The 19,153-nt window shown below is 41.8% G+C and overlaps 1 protein-coding gene across 1 annotated transcript in view; it reads left to right on the plus strand.

Annotated features, from left to right (window-relative positions):
- PEX5L (peroxisomal biogenesis factor 5 like) overlaps window positions 1-19,153 on the plus strand; it is a 144,910-nt gene that overhangs the window by 98,286 nt on the left and 27,471 nt on the right. The window contains exons 3-6 of the mRNA XM_067536480.1: window positions 1,897-2,008; window positions 8,997-9,206; window positions 11,674-11,800; window positions 13,089-13,185. Of these exons, the coding sequence (XP_067392581.1) occupies window positions 1,897-2,008; window positions 8,997-9,206; window positions 11,674-11,800; window positions 13,089-13,185 (546 nt within the window). The remainder of the gene's footprint in view (window positions 1-1,896; window positions 2,009-8,996; window positions 9,207-11,673; window positions 11,801-13,088; window positions 13,186-19,153) is intronic.

Genomic DNA, 19,153 nt, shown 5'->3' on the forward strand with positions numbered 1-19,153 from the left:
GATCCTACAATAGGATCCTCAAATGCAAGAGGGAAGAAAGGATTGAGGCCTACCTGATGATCATGAGACATGATTTCTGGGGCTGTTCAATCACTGAGAAGAAGAAAGAGAGCCTTAAAATACTAATGTTAGTTTGGACAAGCATCAGCTAAGCATCCAACCTGGTTTTCTCCACTAGAAATGACTAGGAGCCTTTGTACCTGGTAAACTTAAAATCATAAGTGGAACATGCAGTACATAGAAACATGTTAGGTACCAGCATGTCTTACACACCAACAATATGTGGTAGAAATATAGCTCTGGAAATTATGTGTACAGACAGTTCCCTCATTAATGAAGGTCAAAGATCAGCATCTGGAATAAAAGCAGTTTACAGATCAGATGCATCCACAGAAATTAGCAAATTATCTTACGTGAGTTCAAAAGAGCAGAATGTGGCATTCCCTAAATTCCACTGAGTGAATAATTTGGCAAACGTTGATGAAAGCCAGATGACTAACTCTCTTTTAAGGTGCACTTGTAGTTTGGCTATATAAAGACCAGGATTCCAGTGCGTGGGAATCTATGTTATTGCCAAATCTTCAAACCAGCATCTCAGTTTCCTCAGGCAACCATTGGCACACACAAATTGGGCACTCCTCTCACTAACGCCTTAGCTTGTGTGAATCTACTTGAGTGCACAAATGTAGGCTTCAGAGCATATGAGGAGGCGCACATGCCAAACATACATGTTCACTTTTAGGGACCAGTTTGAAAATTTGACTCTTCATAGAAATGGACGTGCTCCCCCATATCTCATCAGCTCCATCTCTATCACTTTATGGAGGACTTTGTCTTGCAAGTTGCTGAGCTCTCTAGGGGTGCAGAATCAAGCCTTATAAGAACAGTGAAGCTGAGCAGTTCTGCTACCATTAATAATTTGGGATTCTGTTGTACTGGGTAAGTGCGGAAGCACATCAGTGGGTATTTTGTACATTATTTATTAGACTCTAACTTTCAAGGACGGCTGTTGATAGAGGTCATACAGGGATGAGCAAATGCCTTTTAGCCAGTTCTGAACCATTCAAACATCCTGGGCTTGAAATTTCAAATCATGTCCAAATGTTGTGGGGTTCATGTGTCACTTAAGAACATTTTTGAAAAAAGGAGAATAGAAGAGAGAGAGAGCAAGGGAGGAAGGGTGAAAATGAGGAAGAAAGAGACTAAGATAATAGAAACAGAGAAGAACACATTCTTAAAGATAAAATACAGTCAAATCATACCATCAAAAGGGCATCCAGTTGTGACTGCAGAGGCCTTGCTGCAACAAAGGGAACAACAGAAAGTCAATTGCAGCACAGGGGCCATAACTGGATTCTTTTACCCTAATTTGTGCTGTAGCACAGGTTTACTTTTAGCTAGCAAAAAGTCTGAACTGAATCTTCCTTTAAAAACATCAAACTCATGCAATGAAATTCAAACCGTGTTAAAGTTCTGCATGTGTGAGATATTAGTGAAAAAGAATGCCTCCCTTGCACCACAAAGAATCAACATTGATTGGTCACCCAATCCCACCCAAATGATAATAAAAGGTGAAATTCATCCATTCGTGCTACCAGGCATTCATTACCTTGGCCCATAATCAGTAGTATGTAAGAATTGTTATAGAAGAACCATCTTAGTACTTTACTCTCACATGGCTTATGAAATTTTTGCATAATTTTAAGATGTTCAGAAACAGCAAAAAGTTTGTTTAAACCCAAAGCTGCCTGTACCTTAGAAAATGGTGACAATCAGTGGAGTCTCTCTTCTCCCACAAGCAGAAACTAGCCAAATTCTGTTGTAAGGATTGATTTTATTTCTTTAGATTCTGAATCTCAGCAAAGTTCTTTGACTCTTGTTTTTTTCTGTTGCCAGCTGGTGAATGAGCAGCAAGAAAGCAGACCCCTTCTGAGCCCCTCCATTGATGACTTTCTCTGTGAAACCAAACCAGAAGCCATTGCAAGGCCGGTAACATCAAATACAGCTGGTAATAAATTCTCTTTATCATCCCTCATTAAAGGAAGAGAATTAATTTTCACTATTTTCTGGTACTTTTTGCCAAATGATTTATATTCATTTATATATTTATTTATTTTTAAAATCAAACAAGATTCTTTATTACTTATTATTTTTACAAAACTATGACTTGGTAGTAAGCTACAAATGGACTAATCTGGGAGTAGCAAAACTTTTTGCAAAATCAAAACTTAAACCTGCGATTGTTCAGATCCAGGTCACAAATTATATCAAAGTTTCAGAGTAAGAGGTTAAGAAAAGCAGCTCCTGGTTTTAGTCAACTGAGGAAATGATTTTGGTTTGGTAACTCCTCAGCCTGGCTGTTCTTTTGCAGAAACTTAACCATGGGTGGGTTACATCTAGTTCTTGTTTTATCCAAACTCCCTTAGTTTGGAGTTGATGGGTTTTGATAAAGGCTTAAATAATGGTTCAAGGCCTTCTCTAGATATTATCTTACTTCTACAAAGTTCATTTAATCTATAATGCAGTCTTCACCATGGGGATTTTTGTAATAAATATGACTGTTCCAGTTGTGGGTAAGATTCTTCCCAAGCGCCTAGTACCTTTGTAGTCCATTGATGAATATACGTTACAGGTCCCCCTCTGTGCCTGATCAAAGAAAGATATGAGTCCGTTACAGCCCCAGTTCAAACTATAGCAGTTCATGCCAAGATGGTGGCCATCGTATCCCCACAAAAACCTAGCCAACAATTGTGCTCTGTTGGAGTGAATTTCAGCTAATGACAATAAATGTGTTAATTTAAATTGGGGGGAAAATCCCTGATGGACAGTATTCTGCCTAATACCAGTACGACTGCTGCCCAATTTGTTATTATCTTTGTTATAAACCTCTTCTTGTATAGTTTTTTTTCTTATCCTAGCATTTACACTGACCTAAATTATGGAACAGTGTTTTACTGCCCTACTTTATTGGCTACAATGGAGCATTAGGTGTTTCTGTAAATGAAGAAAGAGCCTTTATGAAAAATATGAGCCAATATTACTTCATTTCTGCTTGTCAAAGTCACACTAGTTTTCTTGCCATTAATTTGTTATTATTTACAGACTTGCTTTATTGAAAACTTGGAAAGAAAAAAAAAGAGATATTAAAATGTTATCCCCTTCCCATTCCCTTCCCACTGAAAAAAGAACAGAAAGCATACAGCTGAACTCAGGGTCTTTGCTATTGAAATGATGTAATACATTTTTTATTTGCCTTGTGTCTCAATAAGATAGCAGAGCAGGTAATAAAAATGCCAAGGTAATCCTAAAAGCACTCAAAATGAAGCCGAGTATACTGTCTTGCATGATTGGCTTTAGAGATTTTAGTGTTGCTATTCACTAGTATGTTCAGAGATAATATGCCACTTGCATCATATGTAGGCTAATCAAAGAAAACAAATCGATCTGTTGAGGGACAATGTAGTCAATACCACTACTGTATTTTATAAATATTTCATAAAACAGCTTGCCTTGTTACAAGCCATTAATGATCAAGTGGAAAATTCTAACTTATACACCTTGTTTTGTATACCGCTTATGAATGAATTTTGGACATTGAGAAAGAGTTTCAGACAGATTGCACTTGTCAGTTGCCAAGTGAAACAGGCACATAATTTGTGTGTGCAATACTACATTTGTATGCCCAAATCAGGTAACTGATATATTTGTGTTTGCAGTTACCTAATTTTCAAATGCAATGAGGGCAATTGTGGCTACAGATTAGGCACCTATCTGTACATGCTAACTGGACTGACAATCTGGCTCAGTATATTTTAACAGCTTCAGAGCTATGAGGGAAAAAAATGCTCACCATAAGCAGAACTGGTAGCGATATTACACTAATGCCCCATAAAAATAGACCACTTCAGAACTATAACCTCCTCTTTCACCAGGTCACACTGCCTCTGCAAGTCACCAGCAATGAATGTTTGGCCTTGTTGCAGGATATTTCTTGCTTTCACTACCTCCCCTCTTCCCTAGCTGGTACTTCCCTGCTCACTTATGATATCAAACACACCGCACCCCAAGTATTTTTAGAATTCCAAAGTCAAAACTGAAGTCACTGAATCCAGACTTAGAATATGGAAAAACAACCACCTAAGACTTCATCCTGGGCTTTCAAAAACTGAATTGTAAAGGTTGCTGAAATAATGCTGAGTCTGTAACTAAGCCATCAAAAGCAAGGAAATTCAAAATTAAGGTATGATTATTATTTAAATGTTTATTGTGCTAGCACCTAAAAGGACACAACCAGGTTGGGCCCTACTATGCTAGCCAGCATACAAACATAAAACAAATGACAAAGAAGCTTTCTTAATTCACTGGTGAAAACTACATATCATGGGTACCAAAAAAAAAAAGGTTAAACTACAAGATTTGCTGCTAAGCTGTATGAACTCTACTAAACCCAGGTAAGCTGTGCAGGGAGGGGATTCAGCTGAGTTCTCTCTGAAGTCTTTATAATGCCTTTGAAAATATTGAAGATGACCACACACAAAATAATTCATGCTGAATTCCCAGCCTGCCCCCACTTGTTTCTTACACATGCTCAAGAAAACATTAGCCAAATTTAAATATATGCTTGAACAAATGTCATTATTAAAAATCCAAATGGATAGCAATTAACTGAAAGGCAGAAGCCTCATCCAAGGTTTCGACATAGTAACAATTGCAGTGCTTTGTATGAATAGGCGGTGCCGTGTTGCCCTGTATGAGGTAGTAGAAAATCCTGGTGGTGAATGCTACACTAGTGACTATAAACTAACGAATATTTCAGGACAAATTGGAGACTGATCTAATATGAGCTACCTTCCACGAATATGTCAAAGCAACACACAAGGAATGCCTGAAAATTAACAGACAACTGATGTAACAAAAGAATCTTGGTCAGTAGCAGTAAAGTATACCCAGAAACAACTCTGACCTATAGCAGCAACACTAGGAACTATAAATGTCTTCAATTATCAACCTGTGCTTTCATGCATCTGTTGAACTTCTGGGAATCTGTTTGTTTATTCCTTTCATCCTTTAACCTGATAATTTGTTATGTAAAGTTAGATGATTAAAATTGATTACCTTGAATGCAGTCAGTTTAGCATACCCACTTTTGGAAGTTTGAAATATATCTGCTTATCATATCCTCCTCACACATCTAAGGAAACAAAAGGGTGCTTAATATGTAATAAGCTGATTCATGGTATGCCTGCACTGCGGAGTGAAGCTGATTTAATTTAAATCGACCTTCACCCACGGAGCTGCAGAATTTGGAGGAGCGTGATCACACCACGCTCATTGCATCGGGGGATTCCGTCCCCACCATCCGCACTTACGTTGACAATCACAGCAGTGTGCCATAGGTAGCTATCCCACAGTGCAACTACCCGCAGGGGCATTTGGGAAGGTTGTCATCCTTCCATGATGCAACGTACTCCCTTCCTCCCCTCCCTTCTTGTCCCACTCCAAACAAACAGATGATCGCCTTTACGTGCCTTTTTTTTCAAACCCTTCACTCTCTCTCATGCGCACACCATTGCCTGAGTGGAATGGAGCCCAGCTTAGCTCTGCACCATTATTGTGAGCATCACAAACACCTCACGACTTATTCTGCAGTATTTTCAGGGGTGAGACAGGAGCCATAGCGCTGAAAATTGCAATGTTACAGAGGCTGCCTTGCTACAAGCCACAGAACGAAACAATTCCCGTTTGCTGCAGGCTGTCATGCACCATCTGCAGTCGGTGGAGCGCCGCTTCTGGTTCCAGGAAACAAGCAGTGACTGGTGGGATTGCATCGTTATGAGGGTGTGGGATTATGAGCAGTGGCTGCAGAACTTTCGAATGCGAAAGGCCACTTTCTTGAACTTTGCGGAGAGCTGTCCCCAGCTCTGAAATGCATGAATACTCGCTTGAGACCTGCTCTGACAGTGGAGAAGAGATTGGCCATCGCTCTGTGGAAGCTAGCAATGTCAGACTGCTACCAGTCAGTTGGAAATCAATTCAGAGTCAGTAAATCCACCATGGGAGCAGCTGTGATACAAGTGTGCTGGGCCAATAATAGACTTCTGTTAAGAAGGGTAGTGATTTTGGGAAAAAGTGGAGGACATAGTGGAAGGCTTTTCCACAATGGGGTTCCCAAACTGTGGGGGGACCACAGATTCCCACTCCTTAAAGGGGCCATCGTCTCTTTCTGCTCCCCTCAACTGGCGAGGAGTGCAGCACGTACTGCACCCTGCTCAACCTCCTCCTAGACTGCTTGGGGGTGGGGTCTAGGAAAGAGTGCGTTAGCTCAGGGGCTGCAGAGGGAATCTCTCCTGCCACTAAGCTTCCTGAAGCTCAACCAGACGCTTCAATGTGTCTGACTGATCACACATTATACGCAGCATCTCTTCTCCTGTTGAGCACTCATGCTTCTGTGCTGCCTTTTTGTTGTCCATGTCCATGTTCAGCTTGTCAGATAAGGAAATCCTCCACACTCTTAGCTCTGTGTCAGTAGCTGCGAAGGCGTTCATTATCTCATTAAACGTGTCATCCCAAGTTTTTTTCCATCTTTTTATCCACGGCAGGCGCTCTGCAGGAGTATGAGAGTGTGTTGAAGGCCACGTTGTCCACTGTAAGGGAAGCGAAGCACAAGGTACCCATTGTTAACTCGTCCCATGGATGAAAAACAATGTTACAAATGATAAACTCCCCTTAGCCTTTCCAAAGGAAGGCCAGAATCGCATACCGTTGCCTAACTCTTGCAGGGGTTGGAGTGCCATTCCAGCCATGGTAAGTAAGGGGGTAGTGCGTCTATGTTAGGGAAATCCCCGAGGCCCATGCTGCGTAAGTCCATGCTCCCTAGAGCAGAATGGATGTTGGGCTCCCATTGATCAGGCTTTTAAGAGGTGGTAGAAAGGGTGAGGGGTGGTTAGGGGTTAACCATCTCTGGAGGAAAAAAATGGGAACCTGTTTGTGGATGCCCAAAGCCCATAGCAACAATGTCCTGCTTAGGGACTTGCGGTGCAGTGTGCTGAACCAAGAAACCATCCCTGGCTGTGGAACAACACACACTTTAAAAAACTTTCTTGGGTGGCTACTGTAAATGTGCACAATCTTCCTGAGGTAACCATGAGTGATATCAGCCTGCTGAGGGTCACACAGGCGGAAAGGGAGGATTTGCTGCAAGCATCTGGCTACAGGCCTGGCCCTTATGCTGCTATGCTGTGTTCCGCGATGATGCCTGCACAATTAATAACAGAGTGGTGGGGGAAAGCGTCTAATCGCGGTGGAAGAAATAAGGCTGCCCTCCCAAGAAACCTTCTGCAAAGGATTGCAGAGCACTTACATGAAAGTTTCCTGGAGATATGCATGGAGGATTCTCAGAGCATCCCTTTTCCGGGGTGAACCCAATTCTTAAGCACCCCAACTATGAGGAAGCGCAGCCCCACTGCCACACACACCACTTTTTCCCACTGGTACAAGATTCTGGACTGGGATATAACCAAAGAAATACAATTTGCAGTACATACTCACCAGATGTGCCTTTCCTGGCATCCCGGTCAGTCATGGTTTCCTGCGGCTGGCTGGGCTTGCTCCTGTGTTGCAAACAGCTTCTGGCTTTCAGGGAGAAGGGGTACCACACTTGTCTGCCCCCTGTTCTCCTCATCATCCTCCTCTTCCTTGTCCACAGACTCGTCCTCATTCATCCTGGCCTCAGATTCCCCCAAGGTATCAATGCTGCGTGGTGACATAGTGGTGGGGTCTCTGCCGAGAATCACATGCAGCTCCTCATAAAAGCAGCATGTTTTTGGTGAGGTGCCAGAATGACTGTTAGCTTCATTAGTTTTCTGATAAGCCTGCCTCAGCTCTTTAATCTTAACGTGGCACTGATGCACATCCCTGTTGTGCCCCTTTTCCAACATGCCACGAGATATCTTCTCGTTTATATCCAAATTTCTTTTGCTTGCTCGGAGCTGAGCCAGAACAGACTCTTTGCCCCACAGACTGATGGGCCAAGACCTCAAGTCGACTCCAGGCTGAAGTGCATTTGGGATGTGCAGTCACCAGGATCAGTTGTGCTGGCAAGCTCTCTCTATGCTGACCTAGCAGGAAATTGGGAATTCAAAATTTCCCAGGTCTTGAGGGGAGGAGCTATTTCCTGTTCACATTGCCACAGTGCAGCAGAGTGCGAATGTGCAGAGTGGTCACAACAGAGCATTAGGGGATACCTCCTGGAGGCCAATGATGTCGATTTATGTTGTGCTCTGACTACGTTGACACTCATTCGACCCACAGAATTCGACTTCAGCGCTACACCACTTGCAGAGGTGGTTTTATTAAGTCGAATTTTATCGTGATTTAGGTCGGCGGAACTCACATGCCCGTGGAGACGCATACTTTATGTGGTTAACAGAAACCGCATTCCGTCAACCTACATTATCAGTGTAGACCAGGCCTCAGTCTAAAATCTTCTCCCTAATAGAGCACAACACGGTAGCAATGTCATAAGTAGCTGGTACTCAGATGAGTTTTAATTGCTTTCAGTACTTTATAACTGGTGAGACTGGTTCTAATCCTCTCTCAGAGCAGAGCTGTATAATACTAGGACAACCAGATCATGTGGGAAGCTCTGGGCTAAGACTTTCAAAAATGATTAGATATTTTAACTGCCTACTTGGCACCCTTTAAAAGGGCCTCATTTCAGAGGGTTCTCAGCCCTTTCTGAAAATCTGGCCCTTTTAAGGTGACTCAAAACTGACACCCAAAAAACAGAGGCACCCAAAAATCACTAGTCCCTTTTCAAAATCTTGGTGATAGTTTTTACCCAGTAACTCTGTAGCATCTACTGCAGTCAAATGCAAATGTGTTTAATTTAACTCAATGTTGTCTTATTCAAACAAAACGAATTTAAAAGAAAAATCTAATCAATTGAATTAAAACTGAGCACAACACTGAGTTCTAACATTTTGCATCTCTGATAGTATTATCAACTGGACTGGATCTCTTGGATCTGAGTGAACCTGTTTTACAAACCCAAAGCAAGACAAAGAAGTCAGAGAATGTATCAAAAGGTGAAAGCTTAAAGGCTTTAACCCACAGAAAGAAGACAGACAACTCAGACCTCATAAATGTGGATGCTGAGCAGAAGGTCCAGACAATGAGAGCTCCAGAGAAGTCTTCATTAGATTTAGGTAAGAGCTAGTTATTTCATCAATGCCAGTCAGTCATGCTTAACTTTGCCAATTCTTCCTTGCTGCTATCACAAAATAGCGCACAGGTCTAGATTCTCCATTGCACAGAGAGAGTAAATTGTGATTTAGTAACATTTTGTACCCACTTTGCACTTGATTTGCACCAGTGTAAATGACTACACAAGGTGTAGGGCAATGGAGAAGCTGTCCCATATAATGGAATGTCTTGGTGAGAGCACAAAGTGTTTTGATAGTGGAGGAGAGCTGTTAAATGCGAATCAATCAATCATTCTTTTTCCAAGGTGCCACTCTGCGTATGTCTACACAGCAGTTGGACACCCGCAGCTGGCCCATGCCAGATGACTTGGGCTCTCGGAGCTCGGGATAAAGGGCTGTTTAATTACAGTGTAGACATTCAGGCTAAGGCTGCAGCCTGAACTCTGGGACCTTCCCATCTTTCATGGTCTTACTGCCCAGGCCTCAGCCTCAGCCTGAATGTCTGCACTGCAATTAAACAGCCCCTTAACCTGAGTCCCACGAGCCCAAGTCAGCTGGCACAGGCCAGCTGCTGGTTTTTAACTGCATTGTAGACATACATCAGTGTCAATTGTGAGGGAAACTTTTATGATGTTGAAACAACGAGAATCCTGTAGCATCTTAAAGACTAACAGATTTCTGCAGGCATAAGCTTTCGCGGGCTGCAACCTACTTGGTCCGATGCATGAAATGGAAATCAGCTTATCTATTAGGAGCTGGACTATGTCCACAAACTCATTTTGCAGTGTCCATCAGACAGCCATTAGGATAATACATTTCTAAGCTGGGCCCGCTTGAAAGTGTTTTACAATCTCTGATATACCATCTCTCACTCACTAACAATTTCATATTAGCTTTTATCCACAAGATGGTAGCTACCGGAGAGAAGCTTAGAAATGCCAAGTTTTAATAAAATATAAACCAATAACTTATATATGGGGAGCAATGCTTTTGTGAAGTGAACTCTCAGAACTTCATTAAATAAAATCATTGGGAGGCAATTTTCTCCAAACTCTTACTAGATCGTCTCTGGGTGGGATTTTCAAAAGCACCTGAATGAGTTAGGTGCCTAACTCCTATTGCTAGGTGCCTAATTAACACAGGCTAACTCACTTAGGCATTTTTGAAAATCCCACCCTCTAGTTTTCTGGTAATGAGTTGTCCAAGACTGAATGCAGTATTCTAGATGTTGTCTCCCACGGTTATATATGATGTGTGCTGTGGAAAAGGGGTTACAGTAAAGAGGAAAGGGATCCAGGTGAAGAACTGGAGCTATAAATGTTAAATACTGGTAATGCTGCATTGGGTAATGTAAGGCATTCCTAGTAATGGGTCATGTACGTGCAAAGGAGTAACCATAAGTGTGCATCCTGGATCACTGAACTCCCTCAAGAAAGGCTTTGAAAATGGATGAATAGAAGTTCAAAAAAAAAAATCTTCCTTGAAAACAAAGAAGTCATCAGTAGGGGGTATTATTAGAATTTAGAGCAAGACACAGCTCTCAAACCACCAGGCCCATCTTAGACCTGCCTTTTTAAATCAGCAGACATCACAAATGCTTGCTATCCTCCTAACATACTGCTTTGCCTAACCACATCAGTGCCAAGAAGCAGAGGAAAGCGAAAGTTCCATTTCTGGCCCAAGCACAGTATTCATACAGATTATCAAAACCCCATCACCAGATAACATTTGGCAGGATACTGATTTTTTTTGGTTTTTAGTTAAATTCAGGTCATTTTCTTCCAAACTGTCCCAAACCTCAATCATCTCCTACTTCAAGAGAGAAATTGACAAGGGGAATGTTATCTGTCTGAAGATAGTAGCGTTTCTTTCCATCAGGGTGGCTCCTTTAAAGATCCTGATTTTCAAGAGCCTCTCAACCTCCAATCTCATATTTTAGTATTTATTTATTTATTTCCCCTATAATTTGCCTAGGGCAGCTGATGTTATCTGGATGTCTGAGGACCTTAATAAATTTGAAAATCAATTCAGACACGTGACTAAATGATCTCAATTGCCTCTATAACCATTTGTACCCATAAATTGCAGGTGCTAAAAGGGAGGCTGGATTTTCAAAATCTGGCCCACAATCTATAAATTAAAAATAACCAAAAACAACCAAGAAACTGTCACAATCCCGGTAATGTATATAATTTACATTGAAATAACTGACTTCAAGCATGATCCCAGTCATTTCCTGAACAAGGATTTTAAGAATTGTAATGACCGTGAAAATCAAGATTTAGGTAAATTATTGCTGGTTCTCAAATATGTCAGTTTTCCCAGGAATTTCAACTGCCCTAAAGTTCATGAGGATTGGGCCCTAACTAAAACATATGCTTTAGTGATTTAGAGGTGCAATTTCCTCACCACTATTACATGGAGCTGTAGGGATAATGTTTTGTTCCCTAAAAGATTCATTTTTTTCCAGTCAGTATTCAGACACAGCTGGAGAAATGGGATGAAGTGAAGTTTCATGGAGAGAGGAACAGCAAAGGTCATTCAGCAACAGAACGAAAATCTTCATCATCTAGAGTTCCATCAAAAGAGCTTTTAGGGTAAACATTTTTGACTTCCTGAGAAAATATTTCCAGCTCTGGTCTCTCAATTCTCACTAATGCTGTGTTGATGGTCATCATAATATTATTTTCACAGTTAGGCTACATTGATAGTCCTCAGTCAAACATTTTGGACATAACAGAATAAGTATGTAAATTATAAAGTTAACTTTTTCCTACCCATTTTTACATGAGTCCTAGAACACAGGAGGTGGAGTTCAGCAATGCCCTGACACCACAGCCCTAATCCCAGCTTGGAGAGGAGAGGATGCCCCAGTGTGGGGGAGGTTGGAGAGCAAGACCGCCCCAGTCACCCCACTGGCTCCCTGCTCTGGGCAGGGCCCCCTGACAGAAGAAACAGCTGGGCTAAACTTAAGTGGTACTGCAATGCCTGGAACAGGGAGCCGGGCCCAGCCAGCCCCATAGGACAAGAGCTGCCATGGCATGGGAAGTGTGGAGTGGTCTTGGTCTCCAATCTCCTCTCTTCTGCCCTATGCAACACAACTAACTTTAGTGAGGTTTCCAGAGGTGTAAGTGAGGGCAGAATTGGGCCCTATGTCGGGTCTTCCTTTTTATTGCTTATTTCTGCTGCCCTCTTGGCATGTAAGCTACACTCATTTTGATTTGAATGTCAAATCACTAGGTTACTATTTACATGCACCCACACCAATTTTACACCTCTATTCATATCACTGTTGATTTCACGCAGAGATTTCCACTAGAGTTGCACTCACTCACACAAGGACTGAATTTGGCTCAGTGTGTTTCATTTCTGCATTACCACTTGTAGAACTTAGAAAGGAAGGAGACTAGGCTAATGGGCAAGGAGAAAGAGGCATGGTCTGAGTGAGGGACTGGGAGCCTGATACTGTAGAGTGCTGATCCTTACTCAAACTCTTACTGCCTCAGTGACTTTGGGCAAGTCACTTAACCGCTCTGTGCCTCAGTTTACCTAGCTATAAAATAGGGATAACAGTGTTGTGGGCCTGATTCTCCACTTCATTATACTAGGTTCATGCCAATGTAACTCCATTGGCTTAACCTGTATAATGGCAAATCAGACCCCAGATCTCTTCTATGAATACAGGTTGGGTCGATTATTGTTTGCATGGGGCTGAAATATGTGACAGACAGAACCAAGAGGGAAGAAAAGTCAGGGCACTATCAGTATCCACCAATTAAAAACTACCAGTTAACAGAATTAACCCAATTAGTCATTGTGTATTTGTTAAACTGACATATAGTTTCTTGGTGTCCGATAATGAATGTGTAAATACATTATTTATAGGTCTACAGAAAACAGATCGCAGTCTGAGCTGACTAGTGTCAAGAGTGCCTTGGAGTCTGATTCAGCATCAGATTTAGAATTAGCACCTGCAACACAGGTAAGAGATTTTTATTAGGTCCAGTCACACAAATAAGGCAAGCAGATGTTGTTTCATTGTGCTTCTCTTCACTATTGAGAGAACTGTAAAGGAGGTGTTTTCAATGTCATTGGTTAAGTCAATGAGAATTATGAGCTAAATCTTCACATACTGCATTACATTCGTAAAAGTAGATTATATGTATTTGAAATATATTAGCATCTCAGTGTTCATTACTGCAATGAATGAGCATTGTAACCTGGGGTTAATGCTTCTTAATTTACAAATTTCCTTAGAAGTATATCCAGTAAAGGTGGAATCTTGATGCATCACTATCATCCAAGCTATGAGTCTGACCTTCTGAATAATCATGAATTATGAATAATGGTGCCGATAAATAAGAAAAATAATTAGATAAATAATTATTGTTGAAGCTGCAATAAAAATGCACCCTTCCCTATGGGCTAGGGAATTTCATAGTTACAAAATAATCATCATCTTATAACATTCTGCTCAGCAGCAGCAAATACAGTATACAACAAATACAGACTTGGAATGGTTCTCTCATTACAAGAAGTAAGTGTCACTGTTCACACACTCTCACCTTCTCATCAATGGTTGTGAATAGGCCTCATCTACTCTAACTGAATGGACTTTGTTTACACTTACCCTCCCCATTGTTGTTTCTTACCCTTTGATGTATATATATACACCTCCTATCTGCGATTTCTATTTCATGCATCTGAAGAAGTGGGTTGCAGCCCACGAAAGATTATGCCTGCAGAAATTTGTTAGTCTTTAAAGTGCTACAGGACTCTCATTGTTTTTGCTGTATACAGACTAACACAGCTGCCCCTCTAGAGCAAATACAGTGCAATATTTAAAAGTGATTTGGGGAGAATCAAAAGATTTCAAGAATCCATCATTTACATTAGAAGCATAAACTGATATAGATACGTACCTCACCACTCGTTACTTAACTTACTTTTTCCTTGGTTTTGATCATGCTCTTATGAAACATAGCAGCAGTATCAGAATTCACTCTCTTTCAGATTGAAACAGCCCCAGTTTTTTGCTTCTAGCCATGTTGTAAAGGCCTATCTATCAGAACAGTCACTAGGGGAGGACTTAGGGATGAAAGGGTTTTTTTGGCGTTAAGATGTGAGGATGTTTTGTTAGGGTTTCTCTTCAAAGGTTTGACGTTTTGTTCTTGTTCTGTAGGATCTGCTGTTGCTTTTTTCTTTTCTTTCTTTTTATTTTTAAAACATTCATTGTAATTCAAGTAAAGCTCCTTGAACATTATTTAGGAAAATTGTTGGCATATCAGGAATAAGAGCCTTTGGAAAAACATGAGTGAGTTTTGGAAAAACATGAGTTATTTCAACACAGCTACTTTCCATTAAAATTCTGCAAAAAGCCAAGCACCACTGAGTATTTGTTGGCACACTAAAATAATCAATAGCACAATAGAGTTGTTACATGTTACTGTCACAACTACAATCAAATCACCTGTTGCCACCCATTTCTTAAATTGTATGATTTTAGGTTCTTTTACTTAAATCACTTATGTCGCTGTTAATAGCCTGTGGATAAAATTCAGCCATTTTATCCTTTATGAGCACTCTAAATCTCTCACACTCAATATAATCCAATAAGTGAATCATTTTTCCTTTACAAAAATAAAAAATAAAAAAAGAGAAGTGCACTGGGTTTGCTAGCATAATGAGGAGCATTCAAAATCAACCATAAGCTCAAGAACATGGATAAGTGAAAGAGACCTATTTAAAATATATATATAATCTCCAACAAGCCTCAAGTCAGAGAGAGGCAATATTAGATCTTGGGGCTAAACCTGAACACTACATACAGCTGGGCACATCCTCAACTGGTGTAAATTGTCAGAGTTCAGTGGAAATCAGTGGAGGTATGACAGTTTATACCAGCTGAGGATGTGCCCCAGCATTTCTGTTATCTAAGATTATTATAACATATGGCCAATTATCACCTTGATCACTTTGGTTATATATTATGCTCCATTCCCCTACTCTTTATCTGGCTGTTTATTTACCTTTCATCTTGTAAGGTCTTTGAAGATGGACTGTGCTTTCTTCTGTGTTTGGAGGTTGCTTAGCACACTGTGGGTACTACTGAAAAGAAACAATCACCACCAGTAATTCATACGATTCAGTTTGTACCCAACCATCCTACAGGTAGGCAAGCTTAGTTTGGATCTACTCTGACATTTCTAAAAGAGTGGGGAGCAGCACAAAGGGACTAATGTCCCTGAGAATCAGACCACAAGATTTGAAAAGTAAGTGACTGGGAGAACGGGAAGAGAGACAGAATGAGAAAACTCACTGACATGGGGGAAGAAAAGAATTGGGTTATATATATAAAAAGCAGCTCCTGTCCAATTCCACAGAACAGCCAGATTTAAAGTAACTAACATCATTCACTAGAAGGAGTACATTTACGTCCTTCAGAGCGCTGCCCCAAGAGCCTCCTCTCCCAATGAGTTGCTCAAAGACATCAATGCAAATTATATTCTTTACTATGCTATGCTGCAAGGATCCATTCATCTATATTTTACCCATCTTACTGCTTATGATTTAAGGAAATGGAATCCTCATTTTAGGGCCTTCATAGCACCTCTTTGTTACCAATCTGGGATCCTAGTATAGTATCATCCAGCCACTTAAAGGCAATATGCCTATTCCAGATGGATCTGGGTTTTTTAACATCAGAAATTAATGTGAGGAAGCAGGATGGAGAGATATAATGAAAGCAAAGGAGAAGAGGGGGAAAACAGGTTGGAAAATTCCAGTGTGCAGAGAAATGATGTCAGAACACTTCAAACCTCTAGCCTAAATCATTTTTCCAAATCTAATGCTGAGCTTCTCAAAAGTCATGCAGCCCTGCCATGTCCTAACCCAGCTAATGCAAGAAGATGCTTTTTACAGACCAGCAAACATGAAACATGACTACAGGTACAACTTACAGCAACAGTGTTCCTCTCTCCAACTTCCTTTAGTTCCTGGGCCCTATAAGTATCCTTCCCCTAGTGATTCCTTGTCCCCTCAAGCTTCCTATTATGATTGATAACGAAGCAGTGCTATAAGGATCCTAAAAAGCTTCCTTTTCCCAAACTCTCCTAGAGTCCCCATAGCTGAGGAACTGCTAATGAATACAAGAGGGAATCCCTATTTCAGAGCTCATTAGCATATCCACAAGCGGGTATAACACTTGGCCGGTGGAACCACAAGCTCTACTGGAGAAGGAGCTCAGCAATGGTGGACTAAGTTCTAAATCTAGGTTCTGCACTTCCGTAGAGGAGGACCCATTGTAAGGTGTGTTGGACAGGGCTTTCTGGCAATGCTCAATTAAATGCTATACCAAGGGGTCTCAAACTGGGGGTTAGGACCCCTCAAGGGGCCACGAAGTTATTACAGGAGGGGTTGCAAGCTGTCACCATGGCTGCAGCTATCAGCCCCATGCATGCTGACAGCCAGAGCCCTTCAGAGGTAGATGGCTAAAGAGTAGTGGCTGCTGGCCGGGTGCTCTGAAGGCAGTGCCTCCCCCAGCAGCAGCACAGAAGGGTGGGATGGCATGTGGGGGTCATCATTTTCAAAGAGGGTCCCAGAAGAAAAAGTTTGAGAACCCCTGTGCTATATTGTAATGCACACATGCAAAGGGACAGAGTGGAGGGTCAGCATACAACCTTCATTTGGCATTTGCTGACTTTTGAGCTCTCAGCTGCACAATTTCACTTTTCTATTCATTTCAGAGCATGTAAGGACACAGATAATACAGTTAACAGCCATAGTTTCCCCTTATACAGCACCTTCTATCCAAGGATCTCAAAATGCTTTGCAACACCCATGTCAGATGGATATTATCATCTGCATTTCACAGATGAGGCAGAGACACTAAGTGACTTGTCCCAGGTCATACAAGACATATGTGGCAGAGCAGGAAACAGAACCATGTTCTCCTACCTCCGATACCTGTAGTTTAATCACCAGCTGATCCTTTTTTTTCTTACCAATTTTCACCTAACTGCAAAACCTGAAATTATTCTCCCGTGTACCTTAGCACTAATTCTAATTGACTTACACCTTCTTCTTCTTCATGTTTTATACAATAGATTGACACAGGTTAGTGATGGAAAAGACCTGCTAGTTCTGTAGTCCATTTCCCTGCACAGCATGTAGTCCAGTGCTTTGGCCAGTCTAGTTTTAAGTGTCCCAAGCAATGTTGCTTCCATGCCCCCCTTGAGGAGAGTATTCCTCAGTTTAGCAGGTGTCACTGGCAGAAAGTCTGTGTGTGTCCTAAATGGGTATAAATCAAACATTCACAGAATTTTTAATGTATGGCATTCTGTAAGAACAGTTGGAAATTTAGTTTACAGAGGCTGTAGTTTTTTATCTGTTTCCTATTCATCTTCAAGCAGAGTGCCTGCAGAAGCAAAAAGCTCCATTTTTTATGCTGCATCTGTTCAGACAGACAAGTAAAATGGCTGTAACGTCAAAATAAGAAAAGTTTTAAATTGACTTTTCCCAACTTAAAAGAAAGAAAGCTCGAACTGCTGACCCAATCCCCTGTGTTTATTATTCCTGGTAAATGGTAATCTTCTCTTCTTCTGAGTCATGCTGCAGTGAGGTCAAGAAACATTACTGAACGGGTGGCCAGTGACGGCCATGGAGCTTTGTTACAAAGCGTATTTCCATAAGTGTTACAAAAAGCCTTATCATATTCTCATGTGAAAAATGATCCCCAATAAAACAAAATCTTGTGGAAAAGAATTTTAGACCTTTCTCTGCCTGCTCTTTTTCTGAAACAATTAAGAGCGCCAATATTTTATTGTAGCACCAAAGTGACTGTGGAGGGACCACTCAGAGGGGCAGAGGATAGTTTAATCTCCATGGCCCATTCTGTTTTGTGTCCCAGGTACTGGGCAATAATATGAAAGGACTCAATGCTTGTAAAACTAGATTGGCTCTTTATTAAGAAAACTATTTACAGTTTGCAACTGCAGGTAATAGTCAAGCCATGTGCCCACAGACAAGTACCTGCTGCCTCCTCTAAATTTTCCTCCCACAACCTGTGCTCATCCCTCTAAGTTCCATGTTGGATACTACACATCCAGTCCCAGGCCCGCCAACAGGGGGGGAACAAAGGAGTCAATTGCTCAGAGGGTTTAAAAGGGCCCGGGGCACTTGGATGGGATAGATCCATGGGCAGCAGGTGAAACTTCCCCTCAGGGAGGCTAGATCACCGACCCACCTCTTCTGCCTGTGGCCCCACCCACACTCCACCTCCCATGTCTTCCCCCGCTCATGCCCGCATCCTTCCTTTCCCCCCAACTCTACCGCTGATCACCATGTCCTTCCTCCTGCTGCTCAGCTCCCCTCTGCTGTCACTCACCACCTCAGGGGAAGGGGGGGTGGAAGAGAGGAGGAGTCGGGGGGGAGGGAGGGACGCGGTACCAAGGGGGGGTCAAGTGGGGTGGGGCCTGGCGGAGTGAGGGGGATGGAGTGTGGACAGGGTCACAGGTAGAAGAGACAGGATCAAACACTAACCTCCCCAAGGGGAAGCTTCACCTGCCACTCCTGGTCATAAACCTCATCCATCCTGTTTAGAGGGGCCCAGACTTGCTGTTGGTGGGCCTGTTCAGTTCTGAGTTTCTCTGTTGACGCTGACAAAAAGTGCAGGGTGTCGGTTTCCCGGTGTGTGATGCAAAGTGTTCTACAGAGGACTGGGCGGAGTCCACCAAACTTTAATTAGTTTCAATCACTGCCAACTTGGGTCAGATTGCCTCTATCTCCATGTCAGTCCCCTAACAGCCCCACCCCCTCCCATCACAAAGGTCTTAATACTCTTGTAGTAAAATACATTTTACTGTGCCTTTTACCAGATCATACACTTGCCACTCTTCTTCCACTACAGAGCTTGACCTTCACATTTAAAGGTCACCTCATGCATATGCAAC

Source organism: Emydura macquarii, unplaced genomic scaffold (assembly GCF_026122565.2).
Source record: "Emydura macquarii macquarii isolate MOO-44397 ecotype Brisbane River unplaced genomic scaffold, CSIRO-AGI_Emac_v2 contig_3603, whole genome shotgun sequence".
Classification (NCBI taxonomy): domain Eukaryota; kingdom Metazoa; phylum Chordata; order Testudines; family Chelidae; genus Emydura; species Emydura macquarii.